A 22,753-nucleotide genomic window follows, 5' to 3' on the forward strand; every position below is an offset into this window, starting at 1 on the left:
GTCTCTATGTAGCCAGATTTTGGCCATGTTTTCAAAATATTAGTAGACATTTCAAAAGTGGAAAAGACGGCAGTCACACTGCATATGTGTTGTACATGTCCTTAATATTATTTTCCAAACAAATGTGCAACTATTATTCAAATATTATGTGTTTGAATATAGAGTCAGAAATTGAGCCATACAGGAGCTTACAGAGCATAATTGTTGGTCTCCAAGGTATTTTTTTGTATCTCTTTAATGGCCCAAAAGTGCATATATCTTCCGAAGATGTAAAAGTCAAATGTCAAGGCTTCTTCAAGGGTACCACCTCTGTGACAGACCAATGGACGTCTTAAGATACAATTATGCACTCTGGTATACTATTTTTACTCGTGTGAATTGTGGTAAATTCATCGGACCGAAATCCAGAAAAAAAGTGATAATTAATAATACAGTGGTGCCTCAGCTTATGAGCTTTTCAGGATACAAGCAGGCTGTGTCTTAGGTAATTGTTATGCTGTAGTTTTGCTAAATTTGGGTTACAAAACTCCTTTTTGCTAGTTGGTGTAGCAAATGCCAAAGTGAGCCGCACAGTAAATCCGCCTAAAACTTCCATTTGTCAGAAGAAAGTAAGTGTAATAGACTGACAGGAAGGGACTGCGGTTATACAGCGGTTCTCGCAATGTATTACTTGCTGTATGAATGACAACAAAACCTTATGTAAAAGCTCTTTTTGGCTGCTGACATATAGGCACAGGAATAAAGCCCAAGATAACCGAAAAAAACCCTTCCTTTTATAATTGTGAGTAGGTTCCGAATCGGAATAAGTAAGAATCCCGATTCTTCTGACAAAACATCATGACAGACTAGTAGTTTGCAGAAGATAATAGAACTCAACTGTACATTATTATTACTTAAAAAAACTACTGCAAACGACAGTCTATTGTACTTTTTGTGATATATATTTTCTTATCTAGAAGTAACATTTAAGAGTGGTGGTTTGATTAATTTAAATGGCAAATGTTGATTTGACCTTAACTCTAAAGCCAAGGTACCAGTACATGTACAGTAAAAGCGCAGCGATAATACCCAACGATGCCCTAAAAAAACAACCTTTTACGATTTTCAGTAGGCTCTGAATTGTAATAAGTCAGAATCCTGATTTTTCTGACAGCGACATCATGAAAACATTGTTCGAGGTTTGCCCGCGGCTGACTTGGTGAAGCACCCTTCTGAAAATTGTGCAGAGGAAGTCGATAAAAGGTTTCAATAATGTGAGCCAAGGGCGGTAAAATTATTTCTAAACGACATTTATCCATGAGAATATTAAGAAGCTGTTGGTGCCTTTGATGGACGAGCTTGCAGAAGATTATAGAACTCAACTCTCCAGGGCAAATGCTGTACATTATTTGTACATACTGTAATTGTTTGTAGGACAGTCTGTTGTATTGTTTGTGATAGAATTTGTTATCTATTTAAAAGCATGTTACATTTTAAAAGAGTGTTTTTTTAATTCAATAAACAAATTGACCTTAACTCATAAGCCGAGGTACCCCTACATGTATAAAGTACCACTGATAGTCACCCACACAACAGATGTGGCGAAATTACTCTTTGCATTTGACCCATCCACTGGTTCCACACCTCCTGGGAGGTGAGGGAGGCAGTGAGCAGCATTGGTGGCCGTGCTCAGGATTTAATTCCCAATTCCAATTCTTGATGCTGAGTGCCAAGTAGGGAGGTAACGGGTCCCGTTTTTATAGTCTTTGGTATGACTCGTCCGGGCTTTGAACTCACGACCTCAGGGTGTACAATGTAACCACGAGGCCACTGAGAAGGCTATATATATATATATATATATATATATACATATATATACATATATATATATATATATAAGAGATGCGTGGTTTGCGGTCTCATCCGCGGAGTCTGCGGATAAACCGCGGGTCGGGCGGTTGACATGACGAAAAAATAGATTTTAATTACATTCGGGCGGGTGGCGGTTGAACCATCCGCAAATATTTGATATGCATGGTTCTGGGATCGGTATCCAGATCGGTATCCTTTGCCATTCAAAGTGCCATTTAAGACCCGTGTCATAAAGCGAAGAAGACAATAAGAGACGCTATTATTCTCCTGAATGACTGCCGGTAGTCACCCAGATAATAAGTATTAGGGCGTGCTATGAAACCATTGGCTTTGTCGCCTACTACAACATGTACGATCTGCTTGTCAGTCCAGCATCATGTTGTGTGTGGCTTCCGCGGCAACACGCACACGACTGCAAGGAATACTGGGTGACACAGAGTACACTAATGGTTGTGATATCAACAATTTTAACACTCTTAGTGATATGCGCCACACCAATTAAGAACGACAAACACATTTCGGGAGAACATCCTCCCAGTAACACAACATAAACGCCACACAACAAATACCCAAAATCCTTTGTATTCATGACACTTCCTAACTGCCTTGGGGGTGCAGGGGTGTAAAATATATTCAGGAAAGGTCACGCATACAAAGGATTATGGGTATTTGTTGTGTTGCGTTTATGTTGTGTTACTGTGAGGATGTTCTCCCGAAATGTGTTTGTCAATCTTGTTGGGTGTGGCTTCATAGCGTGGCGCATATTAGTAAGTGTTAATGTTGTTTATATCACAACCATCAGTGTACTCTGCATCACCCAGTATGCCTTTCAATCTTGAACGTGTAATTGCGGAAGCTGCACACAACATGTTGCCGGACCAACAATCGGTTCGTACACGTTGTTGAAGGTGTAGAAGGCAATGGCTTCACAGAACGCTCATAATCTTATAATCAGGATGAACGCTACTGGATAGTCGCGGGAACGTTAGTGGCTTCAATTGTCATCATTACTCTGTGAAACATGTTTAAATAGCTCTGTGAGAGGTAAAGGCGGACAACCTCTGATGTATTTCAGCGGACGGTTGGCGTATATATATATATATATATATATATATATATATATATATATATATATATATATATATATATATATATATATATATACACCATATTTTTTGGACTATAAGTTGCAGTTTTTTTCATAGTTTGGCTAGGAGTGCGACTTATACTCGGGAGCGACTTATGTGTGCCGTTATACAGAGATCCTCGCAATATATTACTTGGTGTATGAATGACAATAAAACCTTATGGAAAAGCTCTTTTTGGCTGCTGACATACAGTATAAGCACAGCGATGAAGCCCAAAGATAACCTAAAAAAAAACATCCTTTTATAATGGTGAGTAGGTTCCGAATCAAAATAAATGGTAAATGGGTTGTGCTTGTATAGCGCCTTTCTACCCTTTTTTAAGGAGCTCAAATAAGTAAGAATCCCGATTCTTCTGACAAAACATCATGACTGACTACTGTATTTTTCGGACTATAAATCGCAGTTTTTTTCATAGTTTTGCCGGGGGTGCGACTTATACTCAGGAGCGACTTATGTGTGAAATTATTAACACATTACCATAAAATATCAAATAATATTATTTAGCTCATTTAGGTAAGAGACTAGACATATAAGATTTAATGGGATTTAGTGCTTAGGAGTGACAGATTGTTTGGTAAACGTTTAGCATGATCAAATATATGTTATAGTTATTTGAATGACTCTTACCATAACATGTTATGTTAACATACCAGGCACCTTCTCAGTTGGTTATTTATGCGTCATATAACGTACACTTATTCAGCCTGTTGTTGACTATTCTTTATTTATTTTAAATTGCCTTTCAAACGTCTATTCTTGGTGTTGGATTTTATCAAATACATTTCCCCAAAAAATGCGACTCATACTCCAGTGCGACTTATATGTTTTTTTCTTTCTTTGTTATGCATTTTCGGCAGGTGCGACTTATACTCTGAAAAATACGATGTATATGCAAGGGTCGAGGCATACATACAACTCATTAAAAGCATGCCTTTTACATACTTTGTGCACTAAAAATACAGGAAAGGGCATCAGCCCAAAGTTGAGGCAAACAATTGTCCAAAATGTATTCAGAGAATTAAGATTTCGGGGGGTTTAAAATTCAGTGCTAACCCATTTCATCTATTTAGCTCCTGCCTTCCACACTACAATCTGTGTCATAAAAAGGTCTTCCAGCTGTATTGTCCTCTGTTGAATACTGTACTTTTTATAGTATCATCTCAAATGAATTATTATGATTTATGCTACTTTAAGATTACATTTTAGGTGAGTCATGTTGAAATGTGAGTGCAAAAGCTTTTCAGGACTAGTATCACATACTGTGGTCGTAGTCTCCGATCATCCTCCGCGTGTTGGACGCGAGAAAGATGTCGTTGGGTCGTGGGCAGTCATAGTGGCAGGAGCAAGTCTTTATGAACATCATTTTTTTCTTAAAGACGTCTCCCTCCGGGCATTGGAACGTCACCTCGGCAGTGATGGTGATGTGTGGTGAGCAGCATCGGTTGTCCGTACAAACTCCGCAGAACTTTGGTTTGTATATTCTGGTGGTGTAGCATCCTGACAGTTCGAACCGCATCCCTGTTTGTGTCTTCGGTGTGCGGACGCATTTTTTCCCCCTCTGTGGAAGAGACAATTATCATCTCATTAAACAATAATCTATTTTGTTACATCACGTACTGTAATGGTGGGTCTAAATGTGAGCCCTTCTATGCATTTCTAATACAGCAAAATCTAGTGCACGACCCAATGTTGCACTGAAGAAGTACGGCAACTGCTACAGCTGACTGTTCCTGTTATAGTCAGTTGGTCAAAATAAAAACACATGGTGGGTCTAAATTTGAGCACTTCCATGCATTCACACGGAGGGATAATACAGCAAAATCTAATGCATGACCCAAAGTTGCACTGAAGAAGAATGTTAACTACTACAGCTGACTGCACCTGGTAAAGTCACTTGGTAAAAATAATAACACATGGTGGGTCTAAATTTGAGCACTTCCATGCATCCACATGAAGGGATAACAAAGAAAAATCTAGTGCACGACCCAATGTTGCACTGAAGAAGCACGTCAACTGCTACAGCTGACTGTTCCTGGTAAAGTCAGTTGGTCAAAATAAAAACACATGGTGGGTCTAAATTTGAGCACTTCCATGCATCCACACGAAGGGATAATACAGCAAAATCTAATGCATGACCCAATGTTGCACTGAAGAAGAATGTTAACTACTACAGCTGACTGCACCTGGTAAAATCACTAGGTCAAAATAATAACACATGGTGGGTCTAAATTTGAGCACTTCCATGCATCCACACAAAGGGATAACACAGCAAAATCTAGTGCACGACCCAATGTTGCACTGAAAATTAACGTTAACTGCTACAGCTGACTGTTCCTGGTATCGTCAGCTGGTCAAAATAATAAATCATGGTGGGTCTAAATTTCAGCACTTCCATGCATTCACACGAAGGGATAATACAGCAAAATCTAATGCATGACCCAATGTTGCACTGAAGAAGAACGGTAACTGCTACAGCTGACTGTTCCTGGTAAACTCAGCTGGTCACAATAAAAACACAGGGTGGGTCTAATTTTGAGCACTTCCATGCATTCACATGAAGGGATAATACAGCTAAATCTAGTGCACGACCCACTGTTGCACTGAGGAAGAACGTCAACTGCTACAGCGGACTGCGCCTGGTAAAGTCAGCTGGTCAAAATAATAACACATAGTGGGTCTAAATTTGAGCACTTCCATGCATTCACACGAAGGGATAACACAGCAAAATCTAGTGCACGACCCAATGTTGCACTGAAGAAGAATGTTAACTGCTACAGCTGACTGCGCCTGGTAAAGTCAGCTGGTCAAAATAATAACACATAGTGGGTCTAAATTTGAGCACTTCCATGCATTCACACAAAGGGATAATACAGCAAACTCTAGTGCACGACCCAATTATGCACTGAAGAAGAATGTTAAATGCTAAAGCTGACTGTTCCTGGTAAAGTCAGTTGGTCAAAATAAAAACACATGGTGGGTCTAAATTTGAGCACTTCCATGCATCCACACGAAGGGATAATACAGCAAAATCTAATGCATGACCCAATGTTGCACTGAAGAAGAATGTTAACTACTACAGCGGACTGCACCTGGTAAAGTCACTTGGTCAAAATAATAACACATGGTGGGTGTAAATTCGAGCACTTTCATGCATCCACACGAAGGGATAACACAGCAAAATCTAGCGCACGACCCAATGTTGCACTGAAAATTAACGTTAACTGCTACAGCTGACTGTTCCTGGTATCGTCAGCTGGTCAAAATAATAAAACATGGTGGGTCTAAATTTCAGCACTTCCGTGCATTCACACGAAAGGATAACACAGCAAAATCTAGTGCACGACCCAATGTTGCACTGAAGAAGAACGGTAACTGCTACAGCTGACTGTTCCTGGTAAAGTCAGCTGGTTAAAATAATAACAGGGTGGGTCTAAATTATAGCACTTCCGTGCCTTCCGGATACAGCCAAATGCAGTGCACGACCCAATGTTGCACTCAAGAGTGCTGGGAATTTGGCACCCGGATAAATCGCCGTCTTGCCTACGTTTCAGGAAGGAAGGGAGTTCCAAACTTAAACAAAAAATTTTAAATGCCTCATTTGTAGCAGGGGGCATAGTGTAAGTGTTATTCACCTGACGTCACAATTGGCTCATCAACTATGCAAGGCTGGAAGTGGTGGGCCAGTGAGAGTCTGTCGTCAAAGCGTTCTCGGCGGCATTTTGACTTTCTCGGAGAAAAGTGCCCTATGTGTGCGTTGTTTTAGGCCAGGGGTGTCAAACTCATTTTACATCAGTGGCCACTTGAAAAAAAAACTACTCCCAAGTGGGCCGGACAGACAACAAAGACAATTATAGATTGTTTTCTTTGTTTAAAAATACAACAAGCATTTTCTGAAAATGTACAAATCATAATGATGTTGGGGTTAATTTACACTTACATGTTGCGGTTAATAGGTTTATTTGTCGTTATTTATACTTTCTGAATAATTTATGTGATCATGTTCATCAGTCAACTCATGTTAATTTTCAATCTATCAAGATAAAATAATAATATCAAAATCAAATTACAGGATGTTATTCATGTAGTTTGATCATTGGTGCACTAACATGTGGTTTATGAGTGTTAGACAAGCCTCCTGTTTTTAAATCTCTCTTAAAAACATACTTTTATTCCATGGCTTTTAACACTGAGTGATATCCATCCTGCAATGGCACCCCATAATATACATGCTGTGAACCTGTTTTTATGTTTTATTTATTTTATTTATTTATTTTCTTATCATGTTCTGTTTGTTTTGTGTTGTGTTTGCTCGGTTCTCGTTTTTAACCTGCCCATTGTACAGCACTTTGGCTACCCCTGTGGTAAATTTTAAAATGTGCTATATAAATAAAGTTGATTTGATTTGATTTGATTTATTTACTTTGTTTAAATATAAAGAATCATCTACAAAAATACAAAGAATTGCTATTGCGACATCTAGTGGACACATTTAGAACAACGTTTTCTTTCATTGATAACATTTTGCCTCATTTTTATACTTAGCAAACTCATCCCACGAGCCGGATAGAACCTGTTCGCCGGTCTGAACCGTACGTTTGACACACTTGTTTTAAGCGGTTGGTCCCGTTTAAAACAGATAAAGGATAAACATTTCTTCAGAGTTCCCCGAGAGTTAATCAAAAAAGGCAAAAGATGTCAAGATTTTACAAAAGAAAAGTAGCAGTCGAAGAAAGTGTTTGCAGTGATCACTTTGTTAAATTTTAGTTTGATGTATTTTTAATGTTTCTTATTTCCCATTTAAGTATTACCTTGATATTATTTTCAATTGATCTTGTTCCGGAGTTCTTAAAATGCAATGTTTGGTAATGCACCGATCCAACGAGTCTAAATAAATGAAAGCAAATGTGAGCAAAACCTAAAATAGTTTAGATTTGACCAAAACTAGCAATCATAAATGAAGCTTTCAGCACATACACAATGTTGACATCTATGTTTATATTTTGATAAAGACGGGGGAAAACTCAGATAGTCGTGAACGTCGCGTGCAACAACAACAACAACAACAACAACAACAACAACAAACATGGCAGTAGATGCAAAGTTGAATAATGAAATGCAACCTTTCCCGAGCAAAAACAATGTTTGATTTGTTCGGGAGAGTCTTGATACCAATGTCTTTGACCCAGCTACACAAAAAGAAGTTGTACACCTCAATGCTGTCTCAAGCTCCAGATACTTCAACACGTCTGGGAACGCGACTAACGCATAATCCTTGAGATCAGTCGACAAATCATTTTTTTTGATATCGTACATGAATTTTTGCCATTGCATAGTTGCATTTTTTTATTCTTATCTGCTTTTTGGGGTAAGATCTAGGCTCCTTGCATACTTGGATTTTTCGCAGAATAGCCATGTTGGTTTGTTCGTTTTTCGTTAATTTTGAAATTGTGAAGTGTGTTAAAAAAAGGTGTCGTATGTTATCGGGCGATCAAAATGTTTGCGGTAATGCCCAGTTAATTCATGAATTCTTTTAGTTTTGTTCTTGTGGTTACAAAAGTAAAGTAAAGTAAAGTATTTAATTGCCACATCTTGTTGTCTACCCACCAGCCGACATTATGGCGACGGCAACTTCTCAATGAGTACTATTTAAAGGGGAACTGCACTTTTTTGGGGGAATTTTGCCCTATGTTTTACAATCATTATGAAAGTCATGATGACGAATGTACATTTTTTTATGCATTCTAACTAAATATGTCTGACAATATCGGACTGCCGATTGTCTTGGACACTAAATGCTGTAAAATGTAATATCGTAAGTTATCGGTATCGGCTTCAAAAAGTAAAATGTATGACTTTTTAAAACGCCGCTGTTCGGAGTGGTACACAGACGTAGGGAGAAGTACAGAGCGCCGATAGAACTGCCGGCCCAATCACAAAATATCTACGGCTTTTCCCACACGCATAAGTGAATGCAAGGCATACTTGGTCAACAGCCATACAGGTCACACTGAGGGTTACCGTATAACAACTTTAACACTGTAACAAATATGCGCAGCACTGTGAACCCACACCAAACGCATTTCGGGAGAACATCCGGACTGTAACAAGACGTAAACAAAACAGAACAAATACCCAGAACCCCTTGCAGCACTAATTCTTCTGGGACGCTACAATATACACCCCCCGCTACTCCCAAACCCCAACCTCTACCCCGCCCACCTCAACCTCCTCATGCTCTCTCAGGGAGAGGGAGTCCATTAACTGTACAACCACATGTGCATACATACACTCATGTATACAATCACGTTTCAGCAAACATATTAACGTTGTTCCCCTACGGGAAACACAGCACACTGACAAAGCTTAACCTATTGTTACTATAACAATCTACAAGGTTAATATAGTTGGCTTCTCTTTCTTCCCCTCCATTTATCGGCTTTCTTTTGTAATTCACGTTATTATTACATGTATGTATTGTTGCATTTGAAATAACTGTTTTGTTGATATTAGAGGTAATTATTGTTATTATTTAGTAGTAGTGCTATTCGTATTGGTATTTGTATTGCTCAATTTGTAGTGCAAAAACCTTCATTGTCTTTTCTGTGTTGCAATATTTACTTCACTTATTGCTTCTTATTTGTACATATCGTATTTGAAGATGCTGTTCTGTTGTTGTTGTTGTGGTCGTGCGGGACGGGTAAATTTCAGAGGCTGTATAGTACCGAAAATGATTCATTAGTATCGCGGTACTATACCAATGCCGATATACCGTACAACCCTAATACAAACATACATTTATTAATTGTTATCTTATTTATGGTCAAAGATGAGCTGAAGCCTATTCCACCGAAGTGCTTGAGAAAACCTGAGAAGGTACAATTCAACTTCCACTCTAAAAGGTTAAAGTCAAGTTTTGATCACAGAAACTTTCTAAAAAAACAGTAATTGCAAACCTTAATTTCTTTCTCCTGCTGGCCGTTGCAGGTTCGGATCATACATATTCTGGTCTGTCTTTCCAGCTGACAGCGATGGTTATCGTTGGTGATGCGGGATGATACCCCCATGCCGCATGTGGCAGAGCACTCACTCCACGCCGTTGTTTGGACTATACAGTTATCTCTGGGACTCTCCCTTTCTAGCGCAGGAAGGGACACTGAGATGGGTTGTAAGGAGGGTAGAGGATGGACCTGAGAAGGCTCTGCAATGACACAGGATGTTTTATTTTTTAGAAAAAGTTATCCTTTTTTTAATCAAATATATTATCAAATATTTGGATGGAGTCCTGCACAAGGTCAAACTGTATTTGGCTCATGCAATCTGTATTATAGAAGAGGTAACATTTTTAAATGTATCTTGTTCTCATCTAGTATGTGTTGTGCATTAATGATTAAACATAAATTATTCAGAAAACAAATTTGTGTTAAAAAATATGGATGTACATTTTATTCATTCTAATCCTAATATAATCTGGATAATAATCCACATTTTGAAATCAAATGAGTGAGTTGTAATACATGCTGCTATTATGTATGATGTTATAAACATGACAACGATAGAACTGACCGCCCATCAATGACTGGTAGTGGTAGTCTTGTGGCGTATGGTCACACACCCACTCTTCACAGCACTTTCCGGGAATTTGGATGGAGCGAGGGTATGGACAATCAGGGGAGGGCACCCGGACTTTACTGGGACATGTGGCCACGCAACCAATCTCGCCGTTCATGCATACGCATTGGTGTTTGCAGCTGGGTTGGAAGGACTCTCCACTGTGGTAGGTGACGCCACCCAGATCACATGGCTGACCATCTTGAGCTGTGGGCAAACAGATAGAAACCATTGATAATTGATCATTCGCGATACTCTTAATCAGGGGTGTCAAACTCAATTTACCCGGGGGCCACTGGGTGCAGAAACTGGGTGAAGCTGGGTAGCAAGAAAAGATTTCTTAAAAAATCTAACATGCACTTTTTAATTAATTTACCTTCATTGAATGGCTTTCCCGCCCTAGCAACATACTTGCCAACCCTCCCGATTTTTCCGGGAGGCTCCCAAATTTCAGTGCATGTCCTGACAATCTCCCGGGGCAACCATTCTCCGTAATTTGTCCCGGTTTTCGCCTGGCCAACAATATTTAGGGCATGCTGTGATAGCACTGCCTTTAAAGTCCTCTACAACATGTCTTCGCGTCCACCTTTACGTCATACAAACAGCGTGACAGGTGAGCCACATGTTGTATGACACACGGGTGTCTGCAGAATGTGTTTGTCATTCTTGTTTGGTGTGGGTTCACAGTGTGCCGCATATTTGTAACAGTGTTAAAGTTGTTTATATGGCCACCCTCATTGTGAACTGTATGGCTGTTGACCAAGTATGCCTTGCAGTCACATACATGTAAATTCAAAAACCAGATACAACATATGACCTGGCTGACACGCTGTTTGCACAGGTTGTAGAGGGTGCTAAAGGCAGAGCCGTTACAACACCCTCTGAATGTTGGTGTTTGGGTAAGAGATCAACAGAAATTGGAGAGAAAGGATGCTCTGAAATTTAGATGTCTCCCGGAAAAATCGGGAGGGTTGGCAAGTATGACGCTGTCAAGCGCCATTAATATAAAACTTGCGGGCCGCACTAACATAAAATGTTCACATCAAGGTGAGGGTTGCAAAATAACATCTCCATTTGTGGCCCACGGGCTGCATGTCTGAGACCCCTGCTCTTAATGAAGGCAGTGGATCTTAACAAAAGGACTATTCAGGACCTTTGTATTGTGAGGCAGATGCACTAACCCCTCTACCACCGTGCTGCCCCGCCATGAAACAGTCTATTGAAAAGATGGCAACAATCCCTTCACTCAACAAGAGAAGTGTGCAAAAGGCAATGCTAAAAGCCGACAAACTTATGCGCACTCAAGATCGCGCCAATAATAAAGACCGCAGATACTGTTTTCAAGTAGGCTCTAGAGATCAATATTTGCTGCTGAAACAGAGCCCTAAACAGAAAACTTTTGGCAGAACTCCCAAAACAGGTCCAATCTTCTCCCTTGAGAATCTTCCCGAAGAGGAAGGAAAATAAATGTAATGGTCTGTACCACCACCATATTACAACAAACTCTGAACAAAGTTACACCACCAAAAACACAAGGGAGCACAGTGCCTGTTAAAAATTGTACAAGGACTGGGTAGGTCTATAGCTGTGCAGCCTGGCAACTCAGTCTGATCTCTTGTCAGCTATACGGCCTGGCTATTGAACCTATTTTTTGCACACACAGAAAAAGACCGGCAAGTCCAGTCATATCAGGAACATCCCTGAATCCCCACCATCCACCTAAGATCACTGCATAAGTAGACGACATTCCTATACTACAGGATAACAACAAGATGTCTGCTTCTTGAAAAGTTTACATCTGCCAAAGTAAACTGGGCAAAAAACAAGGCACTGTTGGTTGGTGAATAGGCAAATAAGTATGTGCCCATTCTCCCAGGGGTCTTGACTGGGGAAAAAGAAGGGCTTAAATTTTTAGGCATTGTTTCGGGGAAGGGTTGTTTTAGTGTAAAGAACTGGAAATGGTTGCTGCCTCACCTGTCTTATAGGGGTAGAGTTTTGGTTATCAATAACTTGATCGTCTCGACTCTCTGGTAGAAACCTACTGTCCTAACTCCACCTGTAGCCCTGGTCATGACCATTCAGAAAACCATCTTGGACTTCTTTTGGTCAGGACAGGACTGGATCCGCTCCGCTGTCCTGCACTTACTGGTCAAAGAGAGAAGACAAGGGCTGGTGGACATCCAAGCAAAGATGGCTTTCTTTTGTCTTTGTAAAGCTGGCATGACACTGCACGGCAATGCCATGACTTTGCCAAAAAGACCTGGCAGACTGGGCTTTGACAACACCCCATAAACTAGATCTATCAGGACAAACACCATTTAATTCTTTGGTATTGAAGGCCTCAGGGAACTGTGGCATGAAACTAGCAATACTTACTTGTCAAGGCATGAGACAAACACTTAGCATAAACTATGGCATTGCGTGAAACAAACAATGACGCCAGGACGACTGACTGGCAAAGACAGGCTTAAATAATGTGGTAGCATTATTTAGCGGCAGGTGAAAATCATAACTAGCCGTTGCAACCAAACCAAACTCAGGTGTCAAACAGGAACTAAAGGAGTATATAAGAAGTTCTCAATATTATTGGGCTGATTAGAAGACTAGATTGCGACTTGGAGAGAGTAGGACTGACACAATTAAATGCTTTAAATAATACTTAAATATGTACAGTGCAACAAATAGTGGACAGACATTGATAAGAATGGCCATTCAAAACAAAACAAAAAACCAGAAAGGAATTTTAACAAACTATGTTGGTTTAGTTCACTGATTAATAGTTCAGGTCATTCATAAAAGGTAGTATCAAAAGTTCTTAAAGTTTATAGGAGTCATATGAGACTGATCGCAGTTCATATGGCCACACGGGTTAGGGTTGTGGATGTGGCAGTTTGTAGTGAGAGTTCAGTTTATGGGCAGGGTGTGTATGAGGTAGTGCAAAGGGCCGCAGAGTAATGAGGTGCGAGGCAAGGGGTTCGGCTACAACCCGCCTGCCGGCTCAACCAGAGCAGGTTGAGTTCAGGGGTTGAGAGGTGAAGATCCTTGGGTTCGGGCTTGAGGCCTATCTAAAGCTCCCCATCCAAGACTTAGGGACCTGGCCATCTCGGCTTAATATCTTAACATCGACACACTCCCTCATCGCAACTCGGCGCTGATGGTCGGCACCGGCTTCAGATGTCCCTAGGCTTAGCCACCGCACCTTGCGCGATAGGCTGCAATCCCGTCCAAAAGCAAAACCTAGTAACTCACTTCTAGCTGATTTTGAGAAAACAAAGGAAAACCAATTTATCTTGATGCTGTCTTACAAAGATCTACAAAGTCATCAAACGTATAGATGTTTTCTTGAGCTTTCATTTTCTTGCCGATTGAGCCATGGATTGAATCTGTTCTCATGAACGTGTGCCCTTTCTCCAGATATTTTATTACAATCTCGGGTGTGCCCCATTCTGCGTTTGCACATTGGGCAAGAGCCGTGTATAGCGTCCAATTTTTATTTTGACCTCCACAGTTATCTGCCCAAAAGAGTATGCAAGGGGAAGAATCAAGAACAATACATTTAATGAAGGTGCTTGCAACGTCCTGGGCCAATCTTCCAAATATCCCCTCGTGCCATGATATCACATAATCAGGTTGACCGTCGGCCCCCATTGTGCAAATGACTCATCAAAGACAATAAGGCGACTGACAAAGAAGCTCCGATTGGTCCCTTGAGATACTAGGTTTTTCTGTTGTATCTACGCGGTTATGTGGTAGTTGCTAGGTCCTGCCATGCGCGTAACAGCTTATTTACGGAACAAATTACAATATTGCATACACTAATGTAAAGCATATCACCTAGGAACTCCAAAATTATTATCAGCTCAGTTTTGACCAAAATTGAGTTTCTGGGTTTTGCCTTTGGACAGGAGTGCGGCGGTCAGGTGAGCGCGTGTGTTAAACTCGCGAGATTAAATGTGGAAACGGCGCAGGTAATATGAGGGGATGCCCATCCATCCATCCATTTCCTACCGCTTATTCCCTTTCGGGGTCGCGGGGGGCGCTGGCGCCTATCTCAGCTACAATCGGGCGGAAGGCAGGGTACACCCTGGACAAGTCGCCACCTCATCACAGGGCTGAGGGGATGCCATGAGAGGAAATATAGCTTATTTCCCACCCGAGTTACATTAGTGCAGGGGTCTCAAATTCAATTCACCTGGGGGACACTGGATGCAGAATCTGGGTGAGGCTGGGTAGGGCTGGGCCACAAGAAAATATTACTTAAAAAATATATTTTTAAAATGTCTTTATTTTAATTTTCAACACAAAATAAAATCAAAATATTAATGTAACAAAATGACGATAAAGTCTTGTGAGGCAATGCAAATTAAACAATGAAAAAAATAACGGTTTGAATTGGTCCAGGTTATCGGGCACTGCTATTACTGACAGACAGGTGTCGCTGTGTGACTGCAGCCAGGCACAAAAGAAAACCCTCGTCTCCATGGCAACGTCTCTGTCGCTTTCACTCATTTGCCGCTTTTCCACTAACACGGGGGTAGGCAACCCAGAACGTTGAAAGAGCCATTTTGGACCCAAATAACAAAAATTGTCTCGATCTGGAGCCAACGGGAGGAGGGGGGGTTTACAGTTACGGTAGCACAATTAGTCCCAAACGGGCTCACATCACGACTAACGTGTTACACGTCCGATTCGCCCAACGACTCTGTGTCGGAGTATAAGCGCTGGGGTCCAGTGCACCACGGTTTTGTATTGTCGCTCGGTCCTTCGGCGGAGTGCTTGGGAAGCTATCGGAGTGCTTGGGAAGTAGAGGGAGGGAGCGAGAGAGACACACACACACAGTGACAGAGAGAGCAAGCAGGCGGGCTAGCGAGGGAGGGAGGAAGAGCGCGTGCGGGTCTAGTGGATAAGCGGCTAAAAAGTTTCTCCGCTTGCATTACGCAATGATGTCAATGTTCGCCCCTCGAGAGCCACATCCCACACCGTGATTGGTAGATTCCTTCAGCCCTGCACACAACTCTGTCAAGCGCCATTTATATAGAACTCGCGGGCCGCACTAACATTAAACCTATATAATAAGGTAGGGGCCGCAAAATAACGTCTCGCCAATTGCGGCCCGCGTTTTTGAGACGCCTGCATTAGGGTGAGAAGTTCAGTCACTCTAGAGAGAGTAAAGTCGCTGCTCCTTCGCTTGGAAAGGAACCAGCTTAGGTGGTTCGGGCATCTCGTGCGAATGCATCACGAGTGTCTCTCTAGGGAGGTCCTCGTTGCACGTCCCACGGGGAGGAGACCCCACGGCAGGCCAAAGACCAGATGGGGGGATTACCTCTCCTCTCTGGCCTGGGAACGCTTTCGGGATTCCCCAGGAGAAAGTTGCTAATGTTGCTCTGGAGAGGGAAGTCTGGGGGTCTCTGCTGGAGCTGTTGTACCCGCGACCCGATTCTGGATAAGCGGTTGAAGATGGATGGATGGATGGCTGTATGGATGGATGATTTCAACTGTAGATGAATATATGGAGTGTGTTACCCATGCAGATGCCAGTGTCAGTGTCGCTCAGCAGTGCGTAGTCACAGTAGAGTTCCTTGTGGTGGTCACAGGGCTCCAACGAGGTGCAGGGCTCGCCAAACTGCCTGGCACACACTTTACAGCAACCACATCCATCCAGCACCAAGCTGGTTCCTACTGGGCAGAGAGGAGGGTCTGCAGGGCAAGCACAAGGTTGGGGGCAATCCTGGGCCACTGTCTGCAACAAACACAACTAATGTCAGATTTAGCCGTATAAAGGGGGAAAAAAAGTATGAACCGGAAAAGCACATCCGCCCGGCCCTATCAATAAATGTTAAAGAATCCTTTAGAAAAGAAAAATCCTGAATTGAGGGTAAATCAGGTCACTCAACAGACGGACAGACAAAAACTCCCCAGCGAATCAATGGATATATAACATTTCCAAATGATGTTTGACAGTGTATTAGGAAGTTCTTTAGGAACCTGCCAGTCAGGGTTGGGGGTCAGTTGTGTTTATAAAATGCAATCAGTGAGGACGCAACCTCTCTCTGGCGGTTTCCGTTTGACATTGCGGTTTGAGTGGAGCGCGTGGGACGGCAGCTATCTTTCACACGAGTATAATCAGAATCAGAATCAGAATATCTTTATTGTCTTTGTATGGAAACAACAAAATTGGACATCAATCCAGCTCAGTGCTTTTAAAACCACCTACATGAAATAGTCCCAAGACAACAAACAATAATAAAACAATTTGAAATTCCATCCATCCATCCATTTTTTTACCGCTTGTTCCCTTTGGGGTTGCGGAGGGCACTGGAACTTATATCAGCTACAATCAGGCGGAAGGCGGGGTAACGTACTCAGTGGTCTAGTGATTAGAGTGTCCGCCCTGAGATCGGTAAGTTGTGAGTTCAAACCCCGGCCGAGTCATACCAAAGACTATAAAAATGCGATTCATTCCTTTCCTGCTTGGCACTCAGCATCAAGGGTTGGAATTGGGGGTTAAATCACCAAAAATGATTCCTGAGTGCGGCACAGCTGCTGCTCACTGCTCCCCTCACCTCCCAGGGGGTGATCAAGGGTGATAGGTCAAATGCAAAGAATAATTTTGCCACTCCAAGAGTGTGTGCGACAATCATTGGTACTTTAACTTTAACTTAATTTTTGCACCCTGGACAAGTCGCCACCTCATCGCAGCAATTTAAAATTTAAGAACATAATACAATGTTAAAAACACATTGCATGGTAGATCTCTATCAGAGGTGAGCAAGTTAATAAAGTGGTGAGTGTTCAGGTACATGCAGAGTTTAGGGCAATAACAGGTCTAGAATACATAATTTTTTTTATGGGGAATAGTTTGGTTGGTAGAGTGGCCGTGCCAGCAACTTGAAGGTTCCAGGTTCGATCCCCGCTTCCGCCATCCTAGTCATTGTCGTTGTGTCCTTGGGCAAGACACCTGCTCCCATTGCCACCCACACTGGTTTAAATGGAACTTAGATATTGGGTTTCACTATGTAAACGTGCTTTGAGTCACTAGAGAAAAGCGCTATATAAATATAATTCACTTCACTTCATTTCAATCTATTTGTCCTTGCTTTGATGGTCTTTTAGCGCCTCCCTGAGGGCAAGGGTTCAAGCCTGGGTGGAATGAGTCCCTGAGGATGCTGTTTGCTCTCCCGTTGCAGTGTGAATTCTGTGAATGATATTTATATAGCGCTTTTCTGTAGTGACTCAAAGCGCTTTACATAGTGAAACCCAATATCTAAGTTACATTTAAACCAGTGTGGGTGGCACTGGGAGCAGGTGGGTAAAGTGTCTTGCCCAAGGACACAACGGCAGTGACTAGGATGGCGGAAGCGGGAATCGAACCTAACCCTCAAGTTGCTGGCACGGCTACTCTACCAACTGAGCTATACCGGTCTACCAACTGAGTTATACAGGTCCTCTAGAGATGTAAGAGGACATGCAATGAACCGCTGGGCCACGTTTAAGACCCCCTACCTTGCCACCTGTGTCCAGACAGTGAGTTGTGCGCAGGCTGGAAATAGTCATGTGACGGGTGCATGAGGAAATTAGGCAAGGTGTTTTGTTTCACCTGCCTAATTTATCATCCAGGCCAGGTGTATCCAAACATTTTGACTTGGATGTGGTCGGTTTACATACATACATACATACATACATACATACATACATACATACATACATACATACATACATACATACATACATACACATAGGCGTCGATCTACATTTCTGCCAGTGAGGGCTTGGACGGGCGGTAAATCTGCCGCTACTTTTCTGAGCATGCCCGGTCTTTGCCTGGTGGTGAGAAAGAATTTGCTCGGGCCCCGAAGCACCCACTGGATCGCCGCTTATGTACATACATACATACATACAGTCGCGATCAAAAGTTTGTGTACACTTGTAAAGAACATAATATCATGGCTGTCTTGAGTTTCCAATAATTTCTACAACTCTTATTTTGTTTGTGATTAAGTGATTGGAGCACATACTTGATTGTCACAAAGAACATTCATGAAATTTGGTTCTTTTATTTATTTATTATGGCTCTACTGCAAATGTGACCAAATCTGCTGGGTCAAAAGTATACATACTGCAATGCTAATATTTGGCTACATGTCCCTTGGCAAGTTTCTCTGCAAAGGGGTGCTTTTGGTCGCCATCCACAAGCTTCTGGCAAGCTTTTGGTTGAATTTTTGACCACTCCTTTTAACCAAATTGGTGCAGTTCATCTAAATTGGTTGGTTTTCTGACATGGACTTGTTTCTTCAGCATTGTCCACACGTTTAAGTCAGGACTTTGGGAAGGCCATTCTACCACCTTAATTCTAACATGATTTAGCCATTCCTTTACCACTTTTGACGTGTGTTTGGGGTCATTGTCCTGTTGGAACATCCAATTGCGCCCAAGACCCAACCTCCAGGCTGAAGATTTTAGGTTGTCCTGAAGAATTTGGAGGTAATCCTCCTTTTTCATGGTCCCATTTACTCTTTGTAAAATACCAGTTCCATTGGCAGCAAAACAGGCCCAGAGCATACTACAACCACCACCATGCTTGACAGTAGAAGTGGTGTTCCTGGTATTAAAAGGCCTCACCTTTTCTCCTCCTGGGTATTGTGGCCAAACAGCTAAATGTTTTGTTTCATCTGACGTCACATGGACAAAGATAAGACCTTCTGGAGGAAAGTTTTGTGGTGAAGCCTGTTTCGCAGGTTTCCCTGCTCGTCAGGGGATTTTATTGCATTAAATAAAAGGGTGGGTTTAGAAAAAAAACAATATGACTCCTTCAATGCGCCCTATAACCCGGTGCCCCCTATATATGAACAAAGATCAAAAATGGACCTATCATCGGCAGTGCGCCTAATAATCCGGTGCGCCCTATGGTCGGGAAAATACGGTAAACATTTTTAAACATTTCACCACATCTCCACCGTGCCACACGCAGGACCAACATTGCAATATTACCACATTCATGTACAACCTTACAAAGATTTTCTGCATCAGAGATCTCCTTTAACAACATTTGGGTGTTGAAAAGAGAAATGTTTTACATTCGTTTCTCTATCTGAGTCACACATGTTTAAAGTACTTGAGTAAAATCTTGCGATTCTTTTGCACATTTTCTGAGCTCTGTATGTTTTGCTATGATAATTAATGACAATTTCTTGCCAATTTTATTTCATATTGGTGAAATAATTAGTCAGTTATACTTCTATGTATGTGATTGAAGTACGGGACTGTCTCAGAAAATTTGAATATTGTGATAAAGTCCTTTATTTTCTGTAATGCAACTAAAAATATGAAAATGTCATACATTCTGGATTCATTACACATCAACTGAAATATTGCAAGCCTTTTATTATTTTAATATTGCTGATTATGGCATACAGCTTAAGAAAACTCAAAAATCCTATCTCAAAAAATTAAAATATTTCCTCAGACCAAGTAAAAAAAAAAGAGATTTATAACAGCAAAACAAAATCAAGCCTTTGAAAATGTCAAATAATGCACTCAGTACTTGGTTGGGAATCCTTTAGCACGGATTACTGCATCAATATGGCGTGGCATGGAGGCAATCGGCCAGTGGGATTTCTGAGGTGTTATGGATGCCCAGGATGCTTCAATAGCAGCCTTTAGCTCATTTGCATTATTGGGACTGGTGTCTTTCAGCTTCTTCTTCACAATAACCCACAAATTCTCTATGAGGTTCAGGTCAGGAAAGTTGGCAGGCCAATGGAGGACAGTAATGCCGTGGTCAGTACACCAGTTACTGGTGGTTTTGGCACCGTGGACAGGTGCCAGATCATGCTGGAAAATAAAATCATCATCTCCATAGAGCTTTTCAACAGACACAGCTTCAATAGCGGTATTCCCATGGTCAAGCCATTACTGAACTCTAGACCAGTGGTCCCCAACCACCGGGCTGCGGCCCGATTAGTACCACAGAATAATTTTTTATTAAAAAAAAAATATCTATATTAAATCAACATAAAAAACACAATATACACCTACAATTAGTGCACCAACCACAAACACCTCCATTTTTCATGACAAAGAAGAAGAAGAAAAAAAAAATAATTGGGGAGCCATGTCAGCTGCTGGTTATGGTCCATTGTGTCCAGAGTCAATGCAGCTGTGTACATGTTTCCATCTGTTGTAAAGCTCTATGGAGATGATGATTTAATTTTCCAGTATGATCTGGCACCTGCTCACAGTGCCAAAACCAGCAGTACCTGGTGTACTGACCTCTATTGGCCTGCCAACTCTCCTGACCTGAACCCCATAGAGAATTTGTGGGGTATTGTGAAGAAGAAGCTGAAAGACACCAGTCCCAATAATGCAAATGAGCTGAAGGCCGCTATTGAAGCATCCTGGGCATCCATAACACCTCAGCAATGCCACAGGCCTCTTGCCTCCATGCCACGCCGCATTGATGCAGTAATCCGTGCAAAATGATTCCCAACCAAGTACTGAGTGCATTAATTGACATTTTCAAATGTTTGATTTTGTTTTGCTGTTAGAAATCTTTTTTTTTTACTTGGTCTGAGGAAATATTTGAATTTTTTGAGATAGGATTTTTGAGTTTTCTTAAGCTGTATGCCATAATCAGCAATATTAAAATAATAAAAGGCTTGTAATATTTCAGTTGATGTGTAATGAATTCAGAATGTATGACATTTTCTTGTTTTTAGTTGCATTACAGAACATAAAGGACTTTATCACAATATTCAAATTTTCTGAGACAGTCCTGTATATAAACTACTATTCTGTTCAATTTACATATAAAAAAAATACAACAACAAAAAAAAAACATTTCAATGTTTTCCAATATTATGTGGAAAGGGTACCAATTTGGCATCAACATTGGGTAATATACAAACAAACCTGTAATAATCCGGCACTTGTGCAGTACAATGGTTTTATTTTCCTTTGCACCACAAAAATTAGACACCATCCAGTATGTGTGGCACTTTTAAATGTGTCTTCAATTATAAAGTGCTGTATAAATCAATTTTTTTTTTTTAAATCAATAGCTTTCAACGTTGAAAAGTATTTATAAATTCAGTATTTACCCCAACAAAGCTGTCAAAGCATTAGTTTGACATCATTTACACCTGAAAAAAAGATGCAACCCAAATAACACACCTTTTATATTACTAATATTTCTATTACTATTACATTACTGACATTGTACCAAATATTGCCTAATACTATGCTTCAGCTGCAGAAAAAAAATGTATTCCAAAAAAAGTTTTTAAAACAGACATCCAAACATTAAAGTGTACTGTTAGGGTTCAACACATGCAAACATGGCCGCTAGAGGGAGACATAAACGGCATAAAGCATAAAGGTAGGTGGCAGTTCATGCTGCCCATGTTTTGATTCTGTGTATTTTAGATATACAGATAACATTGAGGAAATATTGGGATTCCAGCTACCTACTGTGTATAGATGAATAGATTACAAGTTTAAGGTCTTTCATTTAGGATGTTAACACCGAATGACGTATTATAAGGAGCTTTGACCTTACAAACTATGCCTGCAATGTTGATTATAAAACGACTTACCGATGAGATTATGAGTAGAAAAAGGCAGAATGTGGCTAAAGTCTCCACGGACATGGTTCTTCACAAGTGGATGTCCACTCTGTTGTGTCCAACAATCTACTGGTTTCCTTTGGAAAGGCGTCGTGTTTTGTTGAGTTGCTTGTAGCAGGCTGATGAAAAGGATGGAAGGGGGGAGAGCCAGCTTAAGTACCAGTGTCGTGGGTGTAGCCTGAGGAAGTGCACTCCATGCCACACAGCTGAGACTCGAGAAAACATTCGGATTGAAAAGTCTCACATGCTCACAAGTGGCTCCATCCTGGGCTAATGGGTGTGGCGGATAAACGGCAATGAAGACAAATGTAATTTGCAGAAAGCAGAAAGAACTCGGCTCCTATTAAGATGTGGGGGCTGATGTGCTATGATGGGTCTGTAATATGGTTGCCAACTCCCTGAAAATAATAAATAATGGACACCTTGTTGAATGGTTACTTTTTCCTTTTTATTTGTATGACAGGGTTTTTATATAATCCGCAAAGGTTGAATGGAGGCCTATGGACTCCTAATTGAGATCAAATA

At 41.2% G+C, this 22,753-nt stretch overlaps 1 protein-coding gene across 1 annotated transcript; it reads right to left on the reverse strand.

The window, feature by feature from the left end:
- Window positions 1–3,000: 3,000 nt before the first annotated feature.
- Window positions 3,001–22,409, reverse strand: ccn2b (cellular communication network factor 2b). The gene is made up of 5 exons (XM_061882199.1): window positions 22,199–22,409; window positions 16,131–16,347; window positions 10,563–10,814; window positions 9,953–10,197; window positions 3,001–4,557 (listed from the first exon to the last, which is right to left on the reverse strand). Exons 1-5 carry the CDS (start codon window positions 22,250–22,252, stop codon window positions 4,252–4,254), a joined length of 1,074 nt encoding a protein of 357 aa, XP_061738183.1. The 5' UTR covers window positions 22,253–22,409; the 3' UTR covers window positions 3,001–4,251.
- Window positions 22,410–22,753: the final 344 nt, after the last annotated feature.

Source organism: Nerophis ophidion, linkage group LG21, assembly GCF_033978795.1.
Source record: "Nerophis ophidion isolate RoL-2023_Sa linkage group LG21, RoL_Noph_v1.0, whole genome shotgun sequence".
Lineage (NCBI taxonomy): Eukaryota > Metazoa > Chordata > Actinopteri > Syngnathiformes > Syngnathidae > Nerophis > Nerophis ophidion.

What these genes read in the sequence shown, in the direction of transcription:
- ccn2b (XM_061882199.1), bottom strand. Translation starts at nt 22,252, where the DNA reads ATGTCCGTGGAGACTTTAGCCACATTCTGCCTTTTTCTACTCATAATC. An exon ending in TTCTACTCATAATCTCATCG is followed by an intron (nt 16,348 to 22,198) that starts GTAAGTCGTTTT and finishes TGTTTGTTGCAG; the next exon opens with ACAGTGGCCCAGGATTGCCC. An exon ending in TGACACTGGCATCTGCATGG is followed by an intron (nt 10,815 to 16,130) that starts GTAACACACTCC and finishes GTTTGCCCACAG; the next exon opens with CTCAAGATGGTCAGCCATGT.